This window comes from Kogia breviceps, chromosome 4 (genome assembly GCF_026419965.1).
Source record: "Kogia breviceps isolate mKogBre1 chromosome 4, mKogBre1 haplotype 1, whole genome shotgun sequence".
In the NCBI taxonomy this organism is placed as follows: domain Eukaryota; kingdom Metazoa; phylum Chordata; class Mammalia; order Artiodactyla; family Physeteridae; genus Kogia; species Kogia breviceps.
The window spans coordinates 163,969,979-163,989,603 of NC_081313.1; the positions used below are offsets into that span (position 1 = coordinate 163,969,979).

Genomic DNA, 19,625 nt, shown 5'->3' on the forward strand with positions numbered 1-19,625 from the left:
CCTAGTTTCAACAATTGCTATCATTTTGCCACATGTGCCTTATATATCTATAGAGAGAGAGATCTTTTGGCTGAGTCATTTGAAAATAAGTTTTGACATGACATTTCACGCCTAAAGACATCAGCATTCAAAACTTGCAGTTTACAAAATATATCTAGTAACCATCTAGTGTGTTCTGGGTAAGTCACGTATTTGAAAGTTGCAAAAATGGTTAGGGTAGAGTTTCTTAAACTTTATCATACATTAGAATCACTTAGGAAGCTTCTTCACCAATACACTCCCAGACCCCAGGCCTAGGTCTGGATGCAGCCCAGGAATTTGTACTTTTCTAGCAGAGCCTTCAAGTGATCCTAAAGCAGATATTTATGGGACGTAATCGAAAGATCGCTTCTTTAGAATCTTTCTTTTTTTATTTGCTGAATGTACTCTTCTAGAGATTCATAACACCAGGGTGTCACTGTATTGTGTGAGGAGACTACGTATCTTTGGTACTCTGGTTTAGTAATTCTAAGGACCAGAAACTAGAAACAGGGATGTGGTAACTAAATGAGTTTCATTTAACAATCATCATTAGAGACACCACAATACCAATGAGTGGCCTGAGATGTATCCTGAAAAAGATAATACAGTGCCGGAAAGTATACAGGTTGTTTTTGGTCTGTGGCAGGATATGGCCTTGTACGTATAAATATAAACACTTGCCTGTATGAACTATGCAAACTTATAAATCTGTTTGGAAAATAAGAGTCAACATGGCAGAAGGAATCCTAATTTCAAAATTCAAAATGTTCACAATATTGTCCTTTTAGCATTCATGATTTTGGCCTTGGGAACATTGCAGGTCTTTCACTCAACAAAGATTTGTTGACTTCCCTCTTTGTGCCAGGCTGTATTTTAGATGTTAGGATACAGTGATGAACACATCAGACAAACCCGATTATTTTGAACTTCATAGAAATTCAGTTCTAATGATGGAGGCAGACAGTAAATAGCACAAATGCATATACCCTGAAGAAGAATAAAGCAGTTATAACAGGATAGAGAATGACAGAGAAAAAAGTAAGGGAGGCAGGAAAGATCTCTCTGGGAAAGTGACTCTGGAACAGAATGTTGGATGATATGAAGAAACGAATTGTGCAGATATTTACAGGCAAAGGGAACCGCAAGTGCAAAGGCCCTGAGGCAGGAATATGTTGGATGTGATATGATGAGGACTAGCAAAAGGACAGTGTAACTCAGGGAGGGGAGGAGGATAAAGTAGAGGAAGATACAGTTGGAGAGATGGCCAGAGGGCAGATCATTCAGGGAATTGTAGGCCAGGGAAGGATTTCTGATTTTATTCTAAGTATTATTGGAAGCCTTTTCTTTTGCTTTCCTTCCTTCTTTCCTTCCCTCCTTCCCTTCCCCTCCCTCACTCCCTCACTCCTTCCTTCCTTCCTTCCTTCCTTCCTTTCTTTCTTTCTTGGAGAAAGGGGATGGTGATGACATGTGACATAATCTGACTTTCTTTTTAAAAGGAAGTATGAAAAATAGATTGGATTGTCAAGGGGACAGTGTTAGGATCTCATGAAGCAATCCCATATACAGTTACGTCCCTACATACGAATGAGTTCCGTTCTGAGAGCTCTTTCCTAAGTCCAATTTTTTCGTTATTCCAATTTGTTCATAAGTCCAGCAAAGTTAGCCTGGGTACCCCACTAACACAATTGGGTATATAGTACTGTACTGTAATAGGTTTATAATACTTTTCACTCAAATCATACATTAAAAAGAAACAAACACAAAAAATAAAACATTTTTAATCTTATGGTACAGTACCTTGAAGAGTACAGTAGTACAGTACAACAGCTGGCATCCAGGGGCTAGCATCGAGTAAACAAGCAAGAAGAGTTATTGACTTGAGGAGGGGGAGGAGGTGGGGGATGGTAGAGCTGAAGGGTCATCAGCAACAGGAGAAGGAGGGCAAGCTGCAGTTTTACGCATGCCTGACGTTGATGGCACAGGTTCTGGACTTGAAATAAAGATACTGTACTCTCTACAGTGTTGTACAGTAAAGTACACAAAAGTAACACCACTTGTAGAGGATGCACGCATGTGACAACGTACGTGAGACACGTGAACTAACTTACGTGATTGGACATGCGAACACATGTTCGCACCTTTGAAAGTTCACTACTTGAAGGTTTGTATGTAGGAGACAGCTATATAAGAAATAATAATTATATTCTTCTATTATTTCTTATAAATGAGTGCATTAAAAAATAACTAAAGTCAACTTAAACTTCTTAATCTTCATCTTGTGATTTCTCTCATGTTGCTCAAACATTCCTGTTTTCAGTTTATTGATTCCACAAATATGACTGATGTTGAGGCCCTGATGTTTAGATTCTGGAAGTACCAAGATAGTAATACCACTGTCAAGTGTAAATTTGGTTTGGGACAGACACATTAAACATATTTACATAACATAACATAGTATATAATATGTTGTATATTATTTATATAAGTATTGTTTGTATATACATATATATATGCACACACACACACACACATATATATAAACAAGTATATAAAGAGCTTCTCGAGCGCACAAAGTGATGGGGTGCTTGGGGTTGGGGGGAATGTTGGAATAGGTTTCGGAGGTGGGTCGTTGGCAGGTGAGTGGGAGTTGGGTGGGGTGGGATGGGTGGGAAAGAACAAGAAAAGCCATTCCAGAAAGCATTACACATCATCCACAAAGGCACAGTGGCATGAATAGACTAGTTAAGGAACCCTGTGTCTGTCTGGTGTGGCTGAAGTGTGGAGTTCATGGGAGCTGGAAGCATAAGGTTGGAGATGAGGATAAAAAGGCTGAGTAGTGGTTGTAAGAGTGTGGTCCCGTATTGAGATTTGGGTTTCCTCTTCTAAGTACTGGAGAATCCCTAGGGATTTAAAAGTGAGAGCATGATGGAATTTGTGGTTTGGGAAGAGAAGTAGCAGAGGAATGAAGGAGAGGGTTGGTGGGAGAAGTTTTCAGAAATAAAATGAAAGGCATCTTTAACCCGTCGTGTAGGAGAAGATGAGGGAAAGGAGGAGGTGCAGATGACGATTGTGTCCTAGACGACCGTGAATAACAGGAGTCAGGAGGAGTGTGACTGGCGAGGGGAAGGAAAAGAGTCCGTATTTGGTTGTAACTTGCTCAAGAGAGTTAAGGAATGTAGAGGAAGAGATGCCCAATACACAAGTGGAATGTGGGTCTCAGGAAAGAACTTGAGCTAGAAATGGAGATCTGGGGACTCCAGCCCCATCAGTGATGGCTGAAGCCAGGGGAATGGGTGAGGTCTCCGTTGGAGTGAAAACTGGTGTTTGTATATTTGTAAACACTCATCAATGATGGCTTACAATGTCTGTATATTCCTTTTAAGTTCGATTCCCTATTTTTACTACCCGCTCTTGGAGAATTGTCCAAGAAGTAAACTTGAAGTAGTTCTAAGTCAAATCCCAGAGTTCTTCCACCACCCTGGCTTTCTGGTGTGTATATGTTCTAGCTTAATTATAAGGCAGTGGACTATTATTTAGTGATTTGGAGAACTCTTCAGGTGTTTGCTCAACATTTGTCAAGCTTTAAATGTAAAACTCATGTTTCAGGCTCCTTATGTTCTCTGAAGAATTAAGAATCAATGCTATTTGTAGGGCATCGAGCCCTTACGATGAAACACACCCTTGATTAAGTGCTCGTCCTACATGATGGTGTGTAATCCGCACAACAACCTGTGCTATCATTACTCCTACTTTACTCCATTTTACTGATGAGGAGATGGAGGCTGTCAAGAGCAGCGTCGGGTAACTTACGTGAGCTTCCTTGTCCAGGAAGGGCATTGCCAGGACTCCGATCCAGATGAATCTTGCTCCAAAGTGCCTCCTTTAGACACAACGCCTACTGCCTCCTCTTCCAAAGGCTCTTTTTATCAGGAGCATTCAAAGACATCTGTTGGACAGGAGTACAAACCTTATTTATAGAATCAAACCTCTTGGCTGTGTTCAGATCATTGAACAGTCTTATAGCACAAATAAAGTTTTATGTATTGGTTGTTTATTTTGATGTTAGCCATGCTAAATAATTCACTGATCAGCTACTCATTTTCTGACATGGTTGTCAGTGATCTCAGGCTCCTTTGATCTTTGTCAAGGATTAAAATACTTTCAGAGTTTTATCTGGAAGCAGCCAAGATACAAATATTTGTAAGGACAGCGATCTTGCCTCAGAATCCCACTGGGAAAGCCTGCTAACCACCATTTGCAAGGAGAATGTGGTGTAGTAGTAAGTCCCGTTAGAGCTTGTAGCGTCAGGCAGACCAGAGTTTAAGGCCCAGTGACACCGCATGCTGACTCTGGGCTTCTGTTTTCTTGTTTGTAAAACTAAGGTAAAAATAGTATTCACTTCATAGGGTCAACGTGAGATTTAGTTTCAAGTAAAACATTTAGCATTATGATACATAGTGTGTGTGGTGCATAAATATAATTGCACCTAGTGAAAAGTTGAAGGGAAAGGAAATACCTGTATAACATTTAAAAAAATCTTATAATTGGGCCTTCCCCGGTGGCGCAGTGGTTGAGAGTCCACCTGCCGGTGCAGGGGACACAGGTTCGAGCCCCGGTCCGGGAAGATCCCACATGCCGCGGAGCGGCTGGGCCTGTGAGCCATGGCCGCTGAGCCTGCGCGTCCGGAGCCTGTGCCCCACAACGGGAGAGGTCACAACAGTGAGAGACCCGTGTACCGCAAAAAAAAATAAAAAATAAAAAAAAATAAAATCTTAGAATTGAAACTGAGTAAATTCGTAAAACAATGAGGGAGCTTCATTTATTCATTCAAGTTGCCCCTACACGCTGAACTGGCGTTGGGTCCGGGGACCATAACGGTGAACAAGGTACCAAATAAGACACAGCCCCCAGCCTCCACCTGCTCAGACTGTAGACTCTACTGAACCCGTGCTTTGAAATCCACTAGATATTTTCCGGAAGACGAGTCGTCATTTTAAACAAGGTGTGGCACGGCACCTTTGAAGTTTGGTAAATGGCACACATAAGAGGGAGAAAATCTATTGTGGGAGAATTGATGGCCTTTGCTGTGCCCTTAGAGTGACAGTCTCCTGACCCCTGAGGAAGGGTTCTATTAAGGGTCAACACTACAGCGCATTATCCTGTTGACCTACCACAGTTCTAGACAAGGGGCACCTTGTTCAGTTGGCAGACAAAGATATTTCCAAAGAAAGAACTGTGATCTCGAAAGCAAACTTGTGGTTGCCAAAGGGGAAAGGGGTGGGGAGAGGTAAATTAGAAGTTTGGGATTAACAGATATACACTACTGTATATAAAATAGATAAACAACAAGGATTTACTGTATAGTTCAGGGAACTATGTTCAGTGTCTTGTAATAACCTGTAATGGAAAATAATCTGAAAAAGAATACACACATATAGATATGTATGTATATATATAATCACTGTGCTGTACACCTGAAACTAACACAACATTGTAAATCAACTATACTTCAATTTAAAAAAATAATAAAAAGGATGCGGAAAATAAGAAATGACCTAGAGAGGTGGTCTCAGAACAGGAGGCAAGTGAAAGGGGTAAACAGCCCAGAAAGAAGGCTCAAGAGAGACAGTATAGGATGACACTTAAGAGCATAGACTTCAGTATAAGACAGAGCTTGGGGTTTAAATCCTTGAACGGTTGCTTGATTTTGCCAAGCCTGATTTCTCATATCTTAAATGGGGATATTATAATATTTAGTTTGTAAATAGTTGTGACAGTCTATTTCAAGTGCCTTTTTTTTCTTTTTTTTTTGATTGACATATAGTTGATTTACAGTGTTGATTTCTGCTGTACAGCAAAGTGATTCCGTTATACATACATATATTCTTTTCCATGATGGTTTATCCCAGGATATTGAATATAGTTCCCTGTGCTATACAGTAGGACCGTGTTGTTTATCCATCCTATATATTACAGTTTGCATCTGCGAATCCCAAAGTCCCACTCCATCCCCCCCCATCCCTCCCTTACACCTTCCCCGCCCTTGGCAACCACAAGTCTGTTCTTCAAGTGCCTTTAACTAATAGGTCCTAATACCTGATAGAGCTCAGCGTCACCTTCACCATCATCATGGCCCACATCTCTGAGTGAGCAACAGTGACTCAGTTTCCATATTTGCTTTGCACATGTTACAGGATTATTGTGGAAGATAAAATCCAGAGGTATATGTGAAAACATGAAATGATGTGAGTTTATGGAATTAGTTTATATATGTGAAATGGTGTGAGTTTATGGAACTAGTTTATGTCACCATCAAATGTAACATTCGCCCCTTTGCCCATGACAGGGTTGGGTAGATAATCGGGACTATATTAGTGCTATAGAAAGCAGAGTGGGGGAGAAAAAAAAAGCAGCTGGATGGTCCTCGATAGCCACGATGTGGATCCTGACCCTCTCCCTTTCCCTGGCAGGCACTTCCTCTTTAAGACATCCTCGGGAAGCACACCCCTGTTTAGCAGCTCCTCTCCGGGATACCCTTTGACCTCAGGAACCGTTTACACACCACCACCCCGCCTGCTGCCCCGGAATACCTTCTCCAGGAAGGCCTTCAAGCTGAAGAAGCCCTCCAAATACTGCAGCTGGAAATGTGCCGCCCTGTCGGCCATCGCTGCGGCCCTCCTCTTGGCCATCCTGCTGGCGTATTTCATAGGTAAGTCAGGGCAGCTGCGAGCAGGTGGGGGCAATGTCGCCGACTTGTGAATGTAGAGGGCCTCTGTTGTCTGTACCGTTGGCTTGTTGGCTCCTGAAAGATGTAAAAATGAGTGATGGATGGGAGTGCTTTTTTCCTCCTGAAATCCATTTCAATCTGATGAGTTTCTCCTTCATGATTCTCAATGACATTTATCAGAAGTGAAATTAAGCATCCTTACTGTATTCTCTCTTGGAGATAAGTTGAAAACTGTCATTCCTGCCAACCCATCCCTCACTCCTCAAGTAGCCTTCTGGTCTCCTCCATCTTGGATTTTAACCCAGGTCTGTGCTCTGAAATTCACGCAGCATTGGTTAACTTCAGACAAAAACCACATAGAAGAAGAAAAGCAATCAGCATGCCTAGAACATCGTGATTGGATGGAAAGCCAAAGTAGCTAGATGATTTTTAGAGCTGGAGAACAGAAACAGGACAGAGAGGCTAGAGCACCCAACCAGGTCTTCATAGGGAATCAGGTCACCCAGACCCAGTGGATCTTGCCCAAGTCCCCTCCTTTGCCTCTGTCCCTTTAGCCTCAACTCTCACCTCACATCCTGCTGCATCTGAGTCAGGTTCACCTCCCACGCCAGCTGTGATTCTGGGTGGGAGCTCAGGGTATGACTTAGGATAGCAGATTGGTGACGTTGCTGGGGTGTCTTTCTTTGAATGCCAGGGATGTTGATTTGCATCTGTGGGATGTGGCCTTGTAACTGTGGGGAGCAGCGAATGCCAAGAGTTCAGGGACAGGGTGCCCCACGCATTTCAGCATCCTGGGCTACACACAAAGCCTGCTCGCAGCTCCTGGCCACAACGAAGTGCCCTCAGCACTGCTACTTTGTCACCTGAACTTGCTAGCGGCAGATCTCCTGGCCCATGCCAAGGCCACGGTGACATTTGTTAAAGTTTATTTGAAACACTTGATGGCGCTGGCTTGGTCTCAGGGCCGCTCGGTCAGGCCTCCCCAGTTTGGCTGTGCCACGTTGCAAAGCAAACCTATAAAACAGCAGCGAAAAGAGACCGGCTCTAAATCAGCTCGTGACACTTATGCTGAAACCCTTCCCATGTACAAGAGGGAAAATAAAAACCAACCCTAACCTTTCTGTTTTTGCCCTTTCTCCCAGTGTAAGCCCTCCCTTCTCTCTCACACTTCCTTCATCCTCAGGCAGCCGGCAAGAGAATAAGCTGGTCCAGAACTTCCCAGACCACTGTGCCCAAGCTTGCCTGATGGCAGAGGAGGGTGACTGTGCTCCCCCAGGGATCTGGGGCCCTGCCCAGGGCAAACCATAACAGGCCAAACACTGATATGAGGTTTTCATTCTCTCCCATAATGTTGCTATGCTCATCTTAATATAGAAAAAGATGTTTTTACAGTCCTTGTCAGTTGCATCTCTCAGGAATGGCCTCCAGAAGTAAGGAAACTGACACTCCAGGGAAAGGCACCATGTTTACCTGGGGCTTTGCAAACACCTTTGTGCTCTGAACCCCAGCACTACCTGTGGGCTGAGGTCAGATACCCACACACCCCTAGCTGAAGGTCCTGTCTGCTTCTCACTTACCTTTTGATGAAGGATGGAGTCATGGATTGACTCGAGGAGGGGGAAGGGCATCTGTTGCACCCTCAGTCACTTGAGTGGAATCTTTTGTATCATTAAAGGTAGTTTTGTGTGCTTCCCCAGGTAGCTGTTGGGGAGGGGTTGGTGGAAGCAAATTGAACATGCCTTTGGGGTCCTTGCATGGTTCAGCTTTGTGTCAGAAACTTCAAAAAGGGTCCATGAGCTCACCTCTCAGGCCTAATGTTCTGCTAGGCCGGTGGGCACCATGGGAAGCCCAGATATAGAAACTGAGGCACTGCCTGCCTCTGCCAATACCGCCCCGTGTGTACCTCCTTCTCCACTCGCAGGAGAGAGAGAGATGGCTAGTGCCTGATTTATCGAGCTTGACAGTTAAAATATAATCGCTTTCTGTAGGATGATCATGGAAAACCCTGTAGCTAGAGTTTAATGTTTTAATTGGGTGTGTAGCTTGTAAATGATGGATTAGGAAACATATTTATCCTCAGTCTGGAGGCTACTGGAAGCTGGACCCGAGCATCTTAGGATGGCTTATTAGTTTATAATCCATCATTTCCTATTATGTATGCTTTAGGTAAGATTATGCTTCGACCCTGGAGTACTGAAGAATTGTTTATGACTCAAAATGAGTGATGGAATGGGCCGATTCACCCAGCAGTAGTGGCGGTGCTTGCAGGGCTACAGGGCTACTCTCCAGAGGTGATGATGGGTCTGCAAGCACGGTGAGGGGTCACGATCTGGAGGGCTGGTCTTGACCCCAGTGGATCCCCTTCTCCTTAGCTTTAACAAAGTTGTTTTCTTTCCGGGTCTTGGTTTCCTAAGTAAAACCTGGGAGTTATGGTGGTTATTAACGTTCAGAAACTCCAAAGTATGGTGAGGATTAATTAATGTGTATAAATCACTTTAAAGATGAAAGGCAGTATATTATTTATTACGGAGCTGCAGGGACACAAACAGTGCGTTGAAAACACAGAGAAAAGTGCCGTCAGGAGCAACACGTGATTGTGCCTACCTAGAAGACAAGCCATCAGGGAGAACAGAAGGACAACATAAAAATCAAAGCCTTCCTGTTAAGGAGGCCGAAGTTTTTAAGGCCTGAGCCCACACTAGCTCGTACATGGCCCTATGTTGCACTAGAACATGACAGGTCCTGAAATTGAAGCATCTACTGCAGGACATTTATGGACAGGCACTGGGTTCAGGCCTGCCAGGAACTGTGACAAATAGGCCAAATTATCTTCCTTGCATGTTGAAACCTGCATGAAGTCTTCCCAGAAATGAGCAATTTGCAAATGTTCAGCCCCATGACAAATTCTTCCATAGACCCAGCCTGTGGGTGGGTGTAAATCAGCCTAACACCAGCCCTCTGGCAAAATGGAAGACGTGAGCCTTTACCAGCTCAGGAGAGGTCCCCCAGTTCCTGTTCACACAGCTGAGGTCAGAGATCCTTTATGATACACTCTTCCAGCAGATTCTCCCGATGCCACATTCTCCCAGTGTACCAAACATCCTAAAACGAATTCCTCTGAAAAGCTGCACAAACCACTAGGGGACTATTTTGTGCATTACTCAGCCCCTGGCCCAAATGGTTCCTAGGGAAGAGGGGTTTAGAAGAATTTGGCTGTGAAACGCAAGAGACCTTCCTGCTCAGGAAGTTGTCTGTTATCCTTGGGCATCTCAAGTACTTTCACTGCCTGCAACACCAGAAATCCCTCTGGATCCCTAAGTTTCTAAATCGTGTAACCAGCGTAGTGTTTCTCACCTGTTTTATGCCAACTCTACCATGTTTTTATCCTTATAGGGTACATACAGTAACTGGTTAGAGCCTTCTATTTGTTTAGAACTGTAAGCTTTTCCATTTAAAGCACTTTTATATTACTATTAAATTTGAACCATACCCCCAGCCCCCAACATACACTCTAGCAGAAAATGAAATTGGCGTTATTACAGTCATTTGACAAGAACCGATGCTCAGGCCCAGAGGGTCTCAAGCCACGTGGCTAGTTAGTTGCAGGGCCAGGCCTAGGCGCTTGGTCTCCTGATGCCTAGTCTAACATCTTTCCCTTGACTGCTCTCTACCAAACATCACAGTTAGCCTTATTTCCCAAATACTGCATAAAACCTCAGTCATCCTTTTTGTAGCATCCATTCACCTTACCTAATTCTGTCGTTATCAGCAAGGGAGAGTAGTTGGTTCGCCTCCTTCCTGAATCGTCTTCTAACAAAGTGTACAAAAGCCACATCTCCTTGGTCTCCTAACCCGTCCTCATATGTCTGCTTTCCCAAATATCTTCTATTACAGAGACCAGAAAACTCTTTCTGTCAAGAACCAGATAGTCAATATTTTTGATTTTGTGGGTCATACAGTCTGTTACAAAACTTCTCAACTTTGCCATTGTAATTCAAGAGCAGCCACAGACAGTGTGTAAACAAATGGGCATGGCTTCGTTCCAGGCGTCTTTAATTATGGACACAGAAATGTGAATTTTATGTGCTTTTCCTGCGTCATGAAATGTTACTCTTTTGATTTTTTTCAACTGTTTAAAATGTAAAACTCTCCCCTAGGTCCATGTGCCGTTGTTGCCAGAGTTTGCCAACCCCCGTCTGATGGTATTACTGTTCTTTTCCTAAGAGTACCTTTTCAGAGTGTTTCCACCTTTACCAAAAGAAAAGAAAACAAACAAACAAACAAAAACATAACGCTATCAAATTGGCTAAGAGTCCACACATCTGTCCACTGTAAATGGAGCAGGTGATTGCCTGCAATCCCATTACATAATGAATAATTACATCTGATTTTTGACCCAAACCAAAAGTAGAAAAAGCAAGTCCCTTTTCTCTTTAAAAAAAAAACTTTCTATAAGATAAGAATTTCCATCCCAACAGACTGCTTGATACACTGCCCCAACTCGTGCATGGAGTAGAATCGCCCAGGAATTCTTGCCACATACTCACTTGTCCTCAGTCTTCAGTTACCATAGGTGTCTCTGCAAAATCATTGCCTGTTTTTAAAGATGACTCTGCCTGATGGCTAGTTTGTTGAGGTTTTCTAATGGGTCCCTGAATGACATCATTGCTTTCTTGTCCCAGGTTAACATTGGCCAAACCTCATTGCCCTAAAAGGCACCAACGTTCTTGCAGGGCTACCCCCCCATCAAGGGAGAAAGAGGCTTGCAGTGTATGACTTTGCTTTTTAAATGCAGATAATCCTCAAAATTCTAAGCTGAGCGTCAACAGAACAGTTCAGCATGACACAGGATTCAGACCGTCACCCCTGAGTTAAAAACAAGTCTTCCGTCAAAAGCTCTTCACGGGCTTCCCTGGTGGCGCAGTGGTTGAGGGTCCGCCTGCCGATGCAGGGGACGCGGGTTCGTGCCCCGGTCCGGGAGGATCCCGCGTGCCGCAGAGCGGCTGGGCCCGTGAGCCATGGCCACTGAGCCTGCGCGTCCGGAGCCTGTGCTCCGCAACGGGAGAGGCCACAGCAGTGAGAGGCCCGCGTACTGAAAAAAAAAAAAAAAAAAAGCTCTTCACGTGGCTGGGAAAGGAAGGGTGGCAGAGAGGAAGATAAGAGCATTTATGTCATCCTAAATTAGTTTTTAGCTCTTCAGATCCCTGCCAAACTAATATATATATGTGTGTGTTAGAAAGTCACCTTGTCTCTTTTCACTACAGTAATTCCTGCCAAATATGAAATACTATGTTTTAAGTAAGCCGTTCCGCAATCCGTCTTCTGCCAGTCTCACTTTGATCTGGGAAGAACGCGGGCCATCAACATGTCAGGATGTTACTAGTGTGGTAATTTGGGGTGCTTTCAGTTTCTTTTGAAAACAATGAGAGATTATTTTCTATGGAAACTAAAAGCCTACAATGTGTTTAAAGTTGCTACACTTGGAAATTGATGTGTTGAGACTCCCGCTGATGAATCCTGCGTTCTCAGCTGCTATTTTGTGTATTCCCATCTTGCTGAATAGAGCAGGTTTGGGGGGAAACATAAAGAAAATGACAGAAACTGATGAGAACAGGCAGTTTTAACCTGGCATCCTTCATGAGGACAGAGCCTAGGAAAAATGTCAGCTCTCTCTTTCAAACTCACTGCTCAGACCATAGCAGCATAGTGTATCTTATCCTCATTTGATTACTCTGCATACACACAAACATGTAACAAGAAGCTGAAGTAATTGTTACTCTGACAGGTTCTTCCTCAATTTAGGAGTTCTTTAATGGCAACAAGCCATGGGCTTGCCTGTGACCCCCATCTTAACCCTGTTTTCTTTCTGATTTTCAATGGCCTCTTCCCATTCCCACAACTCCTGTGCAGTTAGTCTGGGCTCTCCAGGGGGGTCTTCCATGTGGGTGGGTATCCCAGGGCATGCAGAACGAGCCCTGGTGAAAGAGAATTTTCCTTTTCATGTTGGAAGAAATTGTTCAGTTGGGAAATAATGAAGTTATAAACATCAGAATTGCAGGCTGGCGCCTAAACATCTATCCCATAAGCATTTTAGCAACATGGCCGAGGTGCAAGGCCGTGCCTGTTGAATAAACACAGCTGCATTTCTTTCGGAGATTACATATCCAGATAACTGCAGAGCATGTTTATAAATGCACATAGATTTTCCTCCCCTCTTGGGACACAGGGGCGGGGGGAGGGAGGGGTGGGGAATAAAAAAAAAAAGAAACTCACTGCTCTTTGACTATCCAGAGAAACACTAAACCTTCTCCTCCTGTATGAATTCCAGATTATATATTTATCTCCCATTATCTGACGGGGCAAAATGCTAATGACAGTGTCCGAATGATCCGGCAAATAACATTTCCACCCAATTCCCCGGCCCCAGACGGTCCAACCGCACATTCAACCACACAGAGAAAAAGAGAACTGCCCACAAGTAAGTCAGGGGACCTAGTTATGTTACCCATTCCGTGTTAGTAGCAGGCTTTTTATCTAATAGATATGCTAATGTGCTCTTAACCAGATAATAAAGTCCTGTCAGTGTCTCCACACTGGTGTGTCTCTGGGAGTGGGACTAACATTTCCTAATTGTATACCTGATTTCAGAGGGTCTGTCGACTTACGGAAAGTCAATTAAGTCATTAGCTAGGTCTTCATCACCTAGCCACCACGTGGCAACATTTGTATCTCACGTTTGACATTCAGAAAAGATGAGCTCCTCTTCTGAGGGGAGGGAAGTGTTTCTGCTTTCCCCCCCAAGGTGCCTGTCAGAAATCAAAGTAGTCAGGGGTCAGATGGAGGGATACTGTTAAGAGTCTGAGATTAACACGTACACACTACTACATACAAAATAGGCAAACAACAAAGACCTACTGTATAGCATGGGGAACTATATTCAATATCTTGTAATAACCTATAATGGAAAAGAATCCGAAAAAGAATAGATATGTACATATAAATATATATATGTATATATAATTGAATCACTTTGCACCTGAAAGTAACACAACATTGTAAATCAACTACACTGCAATTAAAAAAAAAATAGTAAGAAATCAAGCTAGTCGGCCAATACAGGGCTTTGTGGACTTGATCGGTGAGAAGGAGGACACGATTTTTGGTTCCAACTTAATAGAGCATCTTAATGCAAAACCAGGAAGGAGGGAGTAAGTGCCATACCCCAGGTTCCCAAGGACCACAGTAAGGAAATGGGATACTGTTATCATCTGCCAGCCCAGGACTTTGTGCCTCCACGAAGTACGTGTCGGGTGGGTGAGGATGGAGTGTCCACCACCTATCTGTCCCTTGAGTCACCATTCAGTTCTGTCATGAACTTCCTCTGTAGCAGTTCTCTCTCTAGTAGTCATTGGTCCTGAAGCAGTAATGAGACATTGTTGTCTCTGTCTCCACACACTCTGTTTATTTGTCTGGATCACTTAGGGTGGTCACCAAGTACACAGATTCCCATTTCCTAAGTCTTTCATTTGTTCATTTATTTGTACTTGTTTCACGATTTAAGATTCTGGGCACAGCTTTGAATGTACTGTAAGTAGGTATTATTTCATTCTACATTTTACCTTTAACACAGTTGCAGAGGTTCTCGCCCTGCCTTGGTAATTACAAAAGAAACAGCTTGTTGTAATGGAAAGTACATACTTGGGCTTTGGTGTCAGAGAGACCTGGGTTCAAATTCTGATGTATATACTTAAAAGCCATATGACTATGGGCTTGCTGTTTGATCTCCCTGCACCTGAGTTTCCCATACAAGAAAACAGGGGTAACTCCTACCTTGTAAAGATGCTTCAAGTATTCCCTGAAATGATACATGCATACAATTTTCTTCAAATCCAATATGTCATCGTGTATGAGAAGTGTCATTATTGTTCGTATCCCCAAGGAGAGAAAAGGTCATCAGTTAAATATGGCATGATTCCTTAGCATTTATAATATGGATTTTTAGAAGGAGGTAGACACAGACCACCTGAACTGATATACAACCCTGTGTATAGATAGGTCCACGGTCACAGCAGCAGACCATTGTGCTGCCTGGCCAGCCTCAGTTGTAAGAAAACACTAATTTTGAAGGAGCATTCTGATTCCAGAGATGTGAAAGTGTGAACAAAATTTGAATCTTAGAACTGGTGAAATATGGTGGTACCTGGCATACAGTAAAAGCTCAACTAGAAGGAGTTACTGTAATTATTGTATTGGTTACCTACTCCTAGGGCAGGTCCAGTGAGAAGCCTAGAACAGGTCCTTGGGTCATTGTATCCTCAAAACAGTGCTTAGCACCTTGTAAGCAATCAATAAATATTTGTTGAGTTAATGAATGCTAATTAGGGTTAGGGCTGAGTTGAACCATTTGTGGAGGGCATTTGTCAAGTATCCAGAATCCCTGATTCCTAGTTTTACTCGTTCCCCATGTCAAGGGAAGTTGCTGGTTTCCTGATGTTGTAATTGCCTCTGTTCCCAAATTGCGTCTCCAAGTTAGAAAGTGTTTAGCCAAAGGAACAGTTAAGTTAGGTGGGCTGTGTAAGTACCACACTGAAACCCTCTAGCAGGAACCTGTGATTCCCTGAAATCAAGAGAGCTAGCTGAGTGAAACTGGGAAGTGTTTTGTGTCTGGCACACGACCACCGTTTGGCACTCACATTACAAAAGTGTAGCAGGATTCAGTTGGAGTTCAAGGTGAAGAAGCAAATAATGGCATAAATCTGAAAGTCTGCTGGCTGCTTCTCTGTAAATGAGGATGTGCTAAGAAATGAAAGCAATTGCTACAAAGCAGCAAGTAGAGAAAGGAGCTATTATATGGTGAATTAGGTCTGTGTACACAAGCCATACAGAATCTTTTGTGCTCTGCAATGCCCTGTTTAGCAGTGTAGCTCAGAAACTTGACCCCAAAGCAAACTTTTAAAACATTCGTATTTCCCTCGAGGTCACCTTAAACCAGACTTCTTGTGTCCTTCATGGAAAATGCCTTTAGAGAAAATTCATATCTTGGTTGTAAAGAAATAGACACTCAGAATTTTTGCCTGAGCCCTTTTGTCGTCAAATAAATCTTTTATAAAATTGATGTCTCGTAATAAGATATTCTGCATTAGGAGAGCAAATGGTCCATCAACTGTATTAACATATTTAATATTACCATAAAAAAGAGGATAATGCATTGCACGTTCCACTAATTTCATTTTTTATCTTACTGACTTCTAGCCTTAAATAAATACGTAAATATAAGAATGTTTCAGAAAATAGTCCTAAACTACGTGTTGATAAGAAAAGAGCTCTGCAGAAGAAACTAATGTCCTGCATTCTTGGAGAGAGAAAGGAAGGTATAAGATATATAATATGTATCATCTTTCAAAGGCGTTTTCTTTTTTTTTTTTTTTTTTCCTAAAAATCAGAGCTATGGATGAGAAGGGAGGAGCTTTGCCTCCAGTCTTTACATTTCTTTATCATTGACTGTCTGCACAGCCATCAGGGAAGTTCCTTCCCTTGGGATGGGTTTTCATTGGAGTTCGGTCATTTATGGGAAGATTTGTGCAAACATGTTCGGCACTCCCGTTAGGGACTCTGATCTTTGTAAAAGAAAGGTATATTGCCTTGCTTTGGCCTTTGCAGTCATGGTGCAGTTCTATCAGTTTGCTTACTTACATTACACCATGAGCGTTTTAGAGGCACGTTAATGAAGTTTAGATTAGGCTTGGTCACATTCCACAGGGAAAGGCAGTGTGTCAAATGCTTTCTGTTCTTCAGACCATGATAAACAAGAGGACATCTTTCAAGGAAGTTCAGTGTGCCCTTGAGTTAGATGCATTTTGGAAATGGGCCTTAAGGCTCCCTTACGCCCCCAATTTTACAAACATTGACTTCTGGGGTATTAGCTAAATTAGAGCACATGTGTTTCATAAGATGATTTGTAGACTTTCTGAATCTCAAGAGAATTGTGGGGTAAAGACTTTTTTTGCCATGAAAAAAATTCTTATAACTTTGTATATTAATTGTATGTATTATTAATTTTACATTAATTTTATGTTTTTCCACTGGGCAAGAAATGTTATTTAGGTGAGTTACCATCTGGTCACATTGTATGTTGGAATCTGCTGACGAGCCTCAGATTCTAGGACATTTTTACTTGAAATTGTTTCCTAGACCTAGAGTCTCATAAGCAACCCCGTAAAATAGTACAGTTAGTAGAAAAGCTTAGAGCCTGGGTAAGTTATGTTTTGCACAACCCGTGCCATGATGTTAATCAGACACCTAAAACAGTGATAGAGGCATCTGAGTTTCAGTTTTTCCCAGATCCAACAGGGGACAGAAGTTTTTATACTAAAAAGCTTTGTATCAACTCGTCGGTATGAATCAATGTTTCTTCCCCCTAGAAATGTGGAGTGTTCTAACCTTTTACAATAAGAGACTGAGGAGATTTGTGTCAATGTGTATGCAGTCTGGTCTTGTCCAGTGAAGGCATTATCTCCTCCTGAAGTTACTTTAACAACCATAAAGCTCCCAAATAAAAAAGCTTATTACACTCTGTGGGACCACAGCAGTGACAAGTGAAGAGCCAAAGAAAGAAGAATAAATAATAAAACAAGTGGGATGAAATTAAGGCGAGAAGTAAGAACAAGGCAGAAGAAGCTGTGACTAGAATAATTAGAAATGTTACCTAGCAATGCAAACTGTGAAGTGCCATGTATCAAGCAGGATAAAACACGGCACAATTAGAAGACACAAGTATGGTGAAAAAATGACACCCAGCATACCAAATTACACGTAATCTTCTGCACAATTTCTCCAGCCAATACATCCAGGCAAGGTAATGAGATGAAGAGCTAACCTTGAGAATTGCTTGGAGGTGCTGTTTCACCACCTCGTCTTACATCATTAGACTTTTGGTTCCCTCATGAGCTACTTAGATAAATAACAGTAGACAGTTCAGCATTTATCCAAATAAACCAGAAAGCTACCATGGTAAAGGAAATTGAATTTATAGACACGGTAGGCTCTTGCCTAATAGACGAGAGTAATGTGTTCAATGATGAACATCAATCTATATTTCAAATACAGTGTATGAAGGGGGGCCTCTCAAAACACCTCCCTCCTACAAAATCATTTCTCAGTAAGGTTGGTTTATCTCTCCTTGTGTCTAATTGATATCCATGTAATTCTGCTACCATCTCTGCTACTGCAACTGATGTAAGAGATGGAAAGAATGAATGTGAGTGTTGGTTCCCAGGACAGCATTGAAAGTTGGGGGTTAGGAATCACTTTTGTCTTTACAGTGTTGTCTTTGGAATAACCCTTGAAGCCAGAGGGCAAGGATATTTGTTTTTGATCAAGTGAGGGCATTCTCCAAAGTCTTCTTTTCGATCTTGATCAAAAATCAACATGAGGAAGGAGAACTGTTTTATATCAGATCTTTTCTTTGCCTTATTTTGTAATCTTCATGGTTTTTAAAAAAAAAAAAAAAAAAAATCTAGTAGAGACTATTTGAGGTTACCCTTCAATTTTAGCTCCCAGTCCAATTCAATGGATTTATGAACTTCCAACATTTAGGAAATTTTCCTAATTCCTCATTGGGCAGGTCTTGGTCTAGGACAGGACATGGATATGCCCAGGCTGATAGCCACTCACTACTTACCCAAGTCCTGGCTGGTGGTATGGGGACAGAGAGTGGGGCAGTGAAAGAGAAGGGACCGGAGGTCACCTCTTCTAGTTGGCATGAGTGTAAATGATTCCCACACACCACTACTCCCCCAGACACTGTCCCGAATAGTCTGGTCAGAAACACTTTCTATTATTGCACATTTTAATGAACTGTTTTGACATGTAAATTTGGTCTGACTTTAAGGAAAGCGATTTCCAATCCTGCTTCTAAAGGTTTGCTTTTTCACAGTGTTTGCTTTTATCTGCTAGGATATGAATGTCTCTGTTTCTCTTCTCCCCTCTCCTCTCCTCTCCTCTCCTCTCCTCCCCTCCCCTCCCCTCCCCTCCCCTCCCCTCCCCTCTCCTCTCTTCTCCTCTCCTCTCCTCTCCTCTCCTCCCCTCCCCTCTCCTCTCCTCTCCTCCCCTCCCCTCCCCTCCCCTCCCCTCTCCTCCCCTCCCCTTCCCTCCCCTCTCCTCTCCTCTCCTCTCCTCTCCTCTCCTCTCCCACCTTTAAGTATCCTTGGAACAAGTCCAGATTTAGCTTGCTCTGTCAAGTTTAATTTTTTTTAAGGAATATACATACATTACAGTTAATTTAATTTTAGGCTTTTTAAAAATGTACTAGTCTGCCCATCTGTGGCTTTTTCCCAACTCTTGTGCACCGCCGCCTTGGTTCTTTAGGTGGAGGTCATTGGGGTGAAAGTGCTTCCTAGGCTGGGGCCTCTTCTGGGAGGACATATCTCTATTTCTTTTGTAGGGATATAGATGCTAATTGCATGGTATTTTATTCTTCTCATCAAAACTGACAGGAATAAAGCCTTTTCGAAAGGTCAGTTGACCCAGCAGTGCTATCCTATCCTTATCATAGGAAAATACCGATGGCTTATTTTAATGTCAGAGGAAAATTGCAGAGCAGACCCGAAATATCTGTGACTAAATTTATCTCAAAGGAAGAAAAAGAATTGTTTGTCATGTATGTATGACTCAGGGATTTATTAAACAAGCTATGTACCCCACCCAGGGAGAATGCTGTTAAAACACGAAGAAGAAGAAGAAGAAAGAGAAAACAGAGATCACAGGAAAGCCAAGCCTGAACTCTTCTCGTAATTGCATGTCTGAGTACCCTTGCTAATTTTGCCCACGCCCTTTGTGATTCTTTCTTCCCCATACACTACTGCTGCCCCATCCCTAA

At 42.6% G+C, this 19,625-nt stretch overlaps 1 protein-coding gene across 13 annotated transcripts in view; it reads left to right on the forward strand.

Moving 5' to 3' along the window:
• The window catches only part of TENM2 (teneurin transmembrane protein 2), a 3,844,234-nt gene that overhangs the window by 3,532,937 nt on the left and 291,672 nt on the right, over positions 1 to 19,625 (forward strand). For all 13 annotated transcript variants that reach the window (XM_067032280.1, XM_059063069.2, XM_067032278.1 and 10 more), the window contains one exon: positions 6,492 to 6,730. In XM_067032280.1, the coding sequence (XP_066888381.1) occupies positions 6,492 to 6,730 (239 nt within the window). The remainder of the gene's footprint in view (positions 1 to 6,491; positions 6,731 to 19,625) is intronic.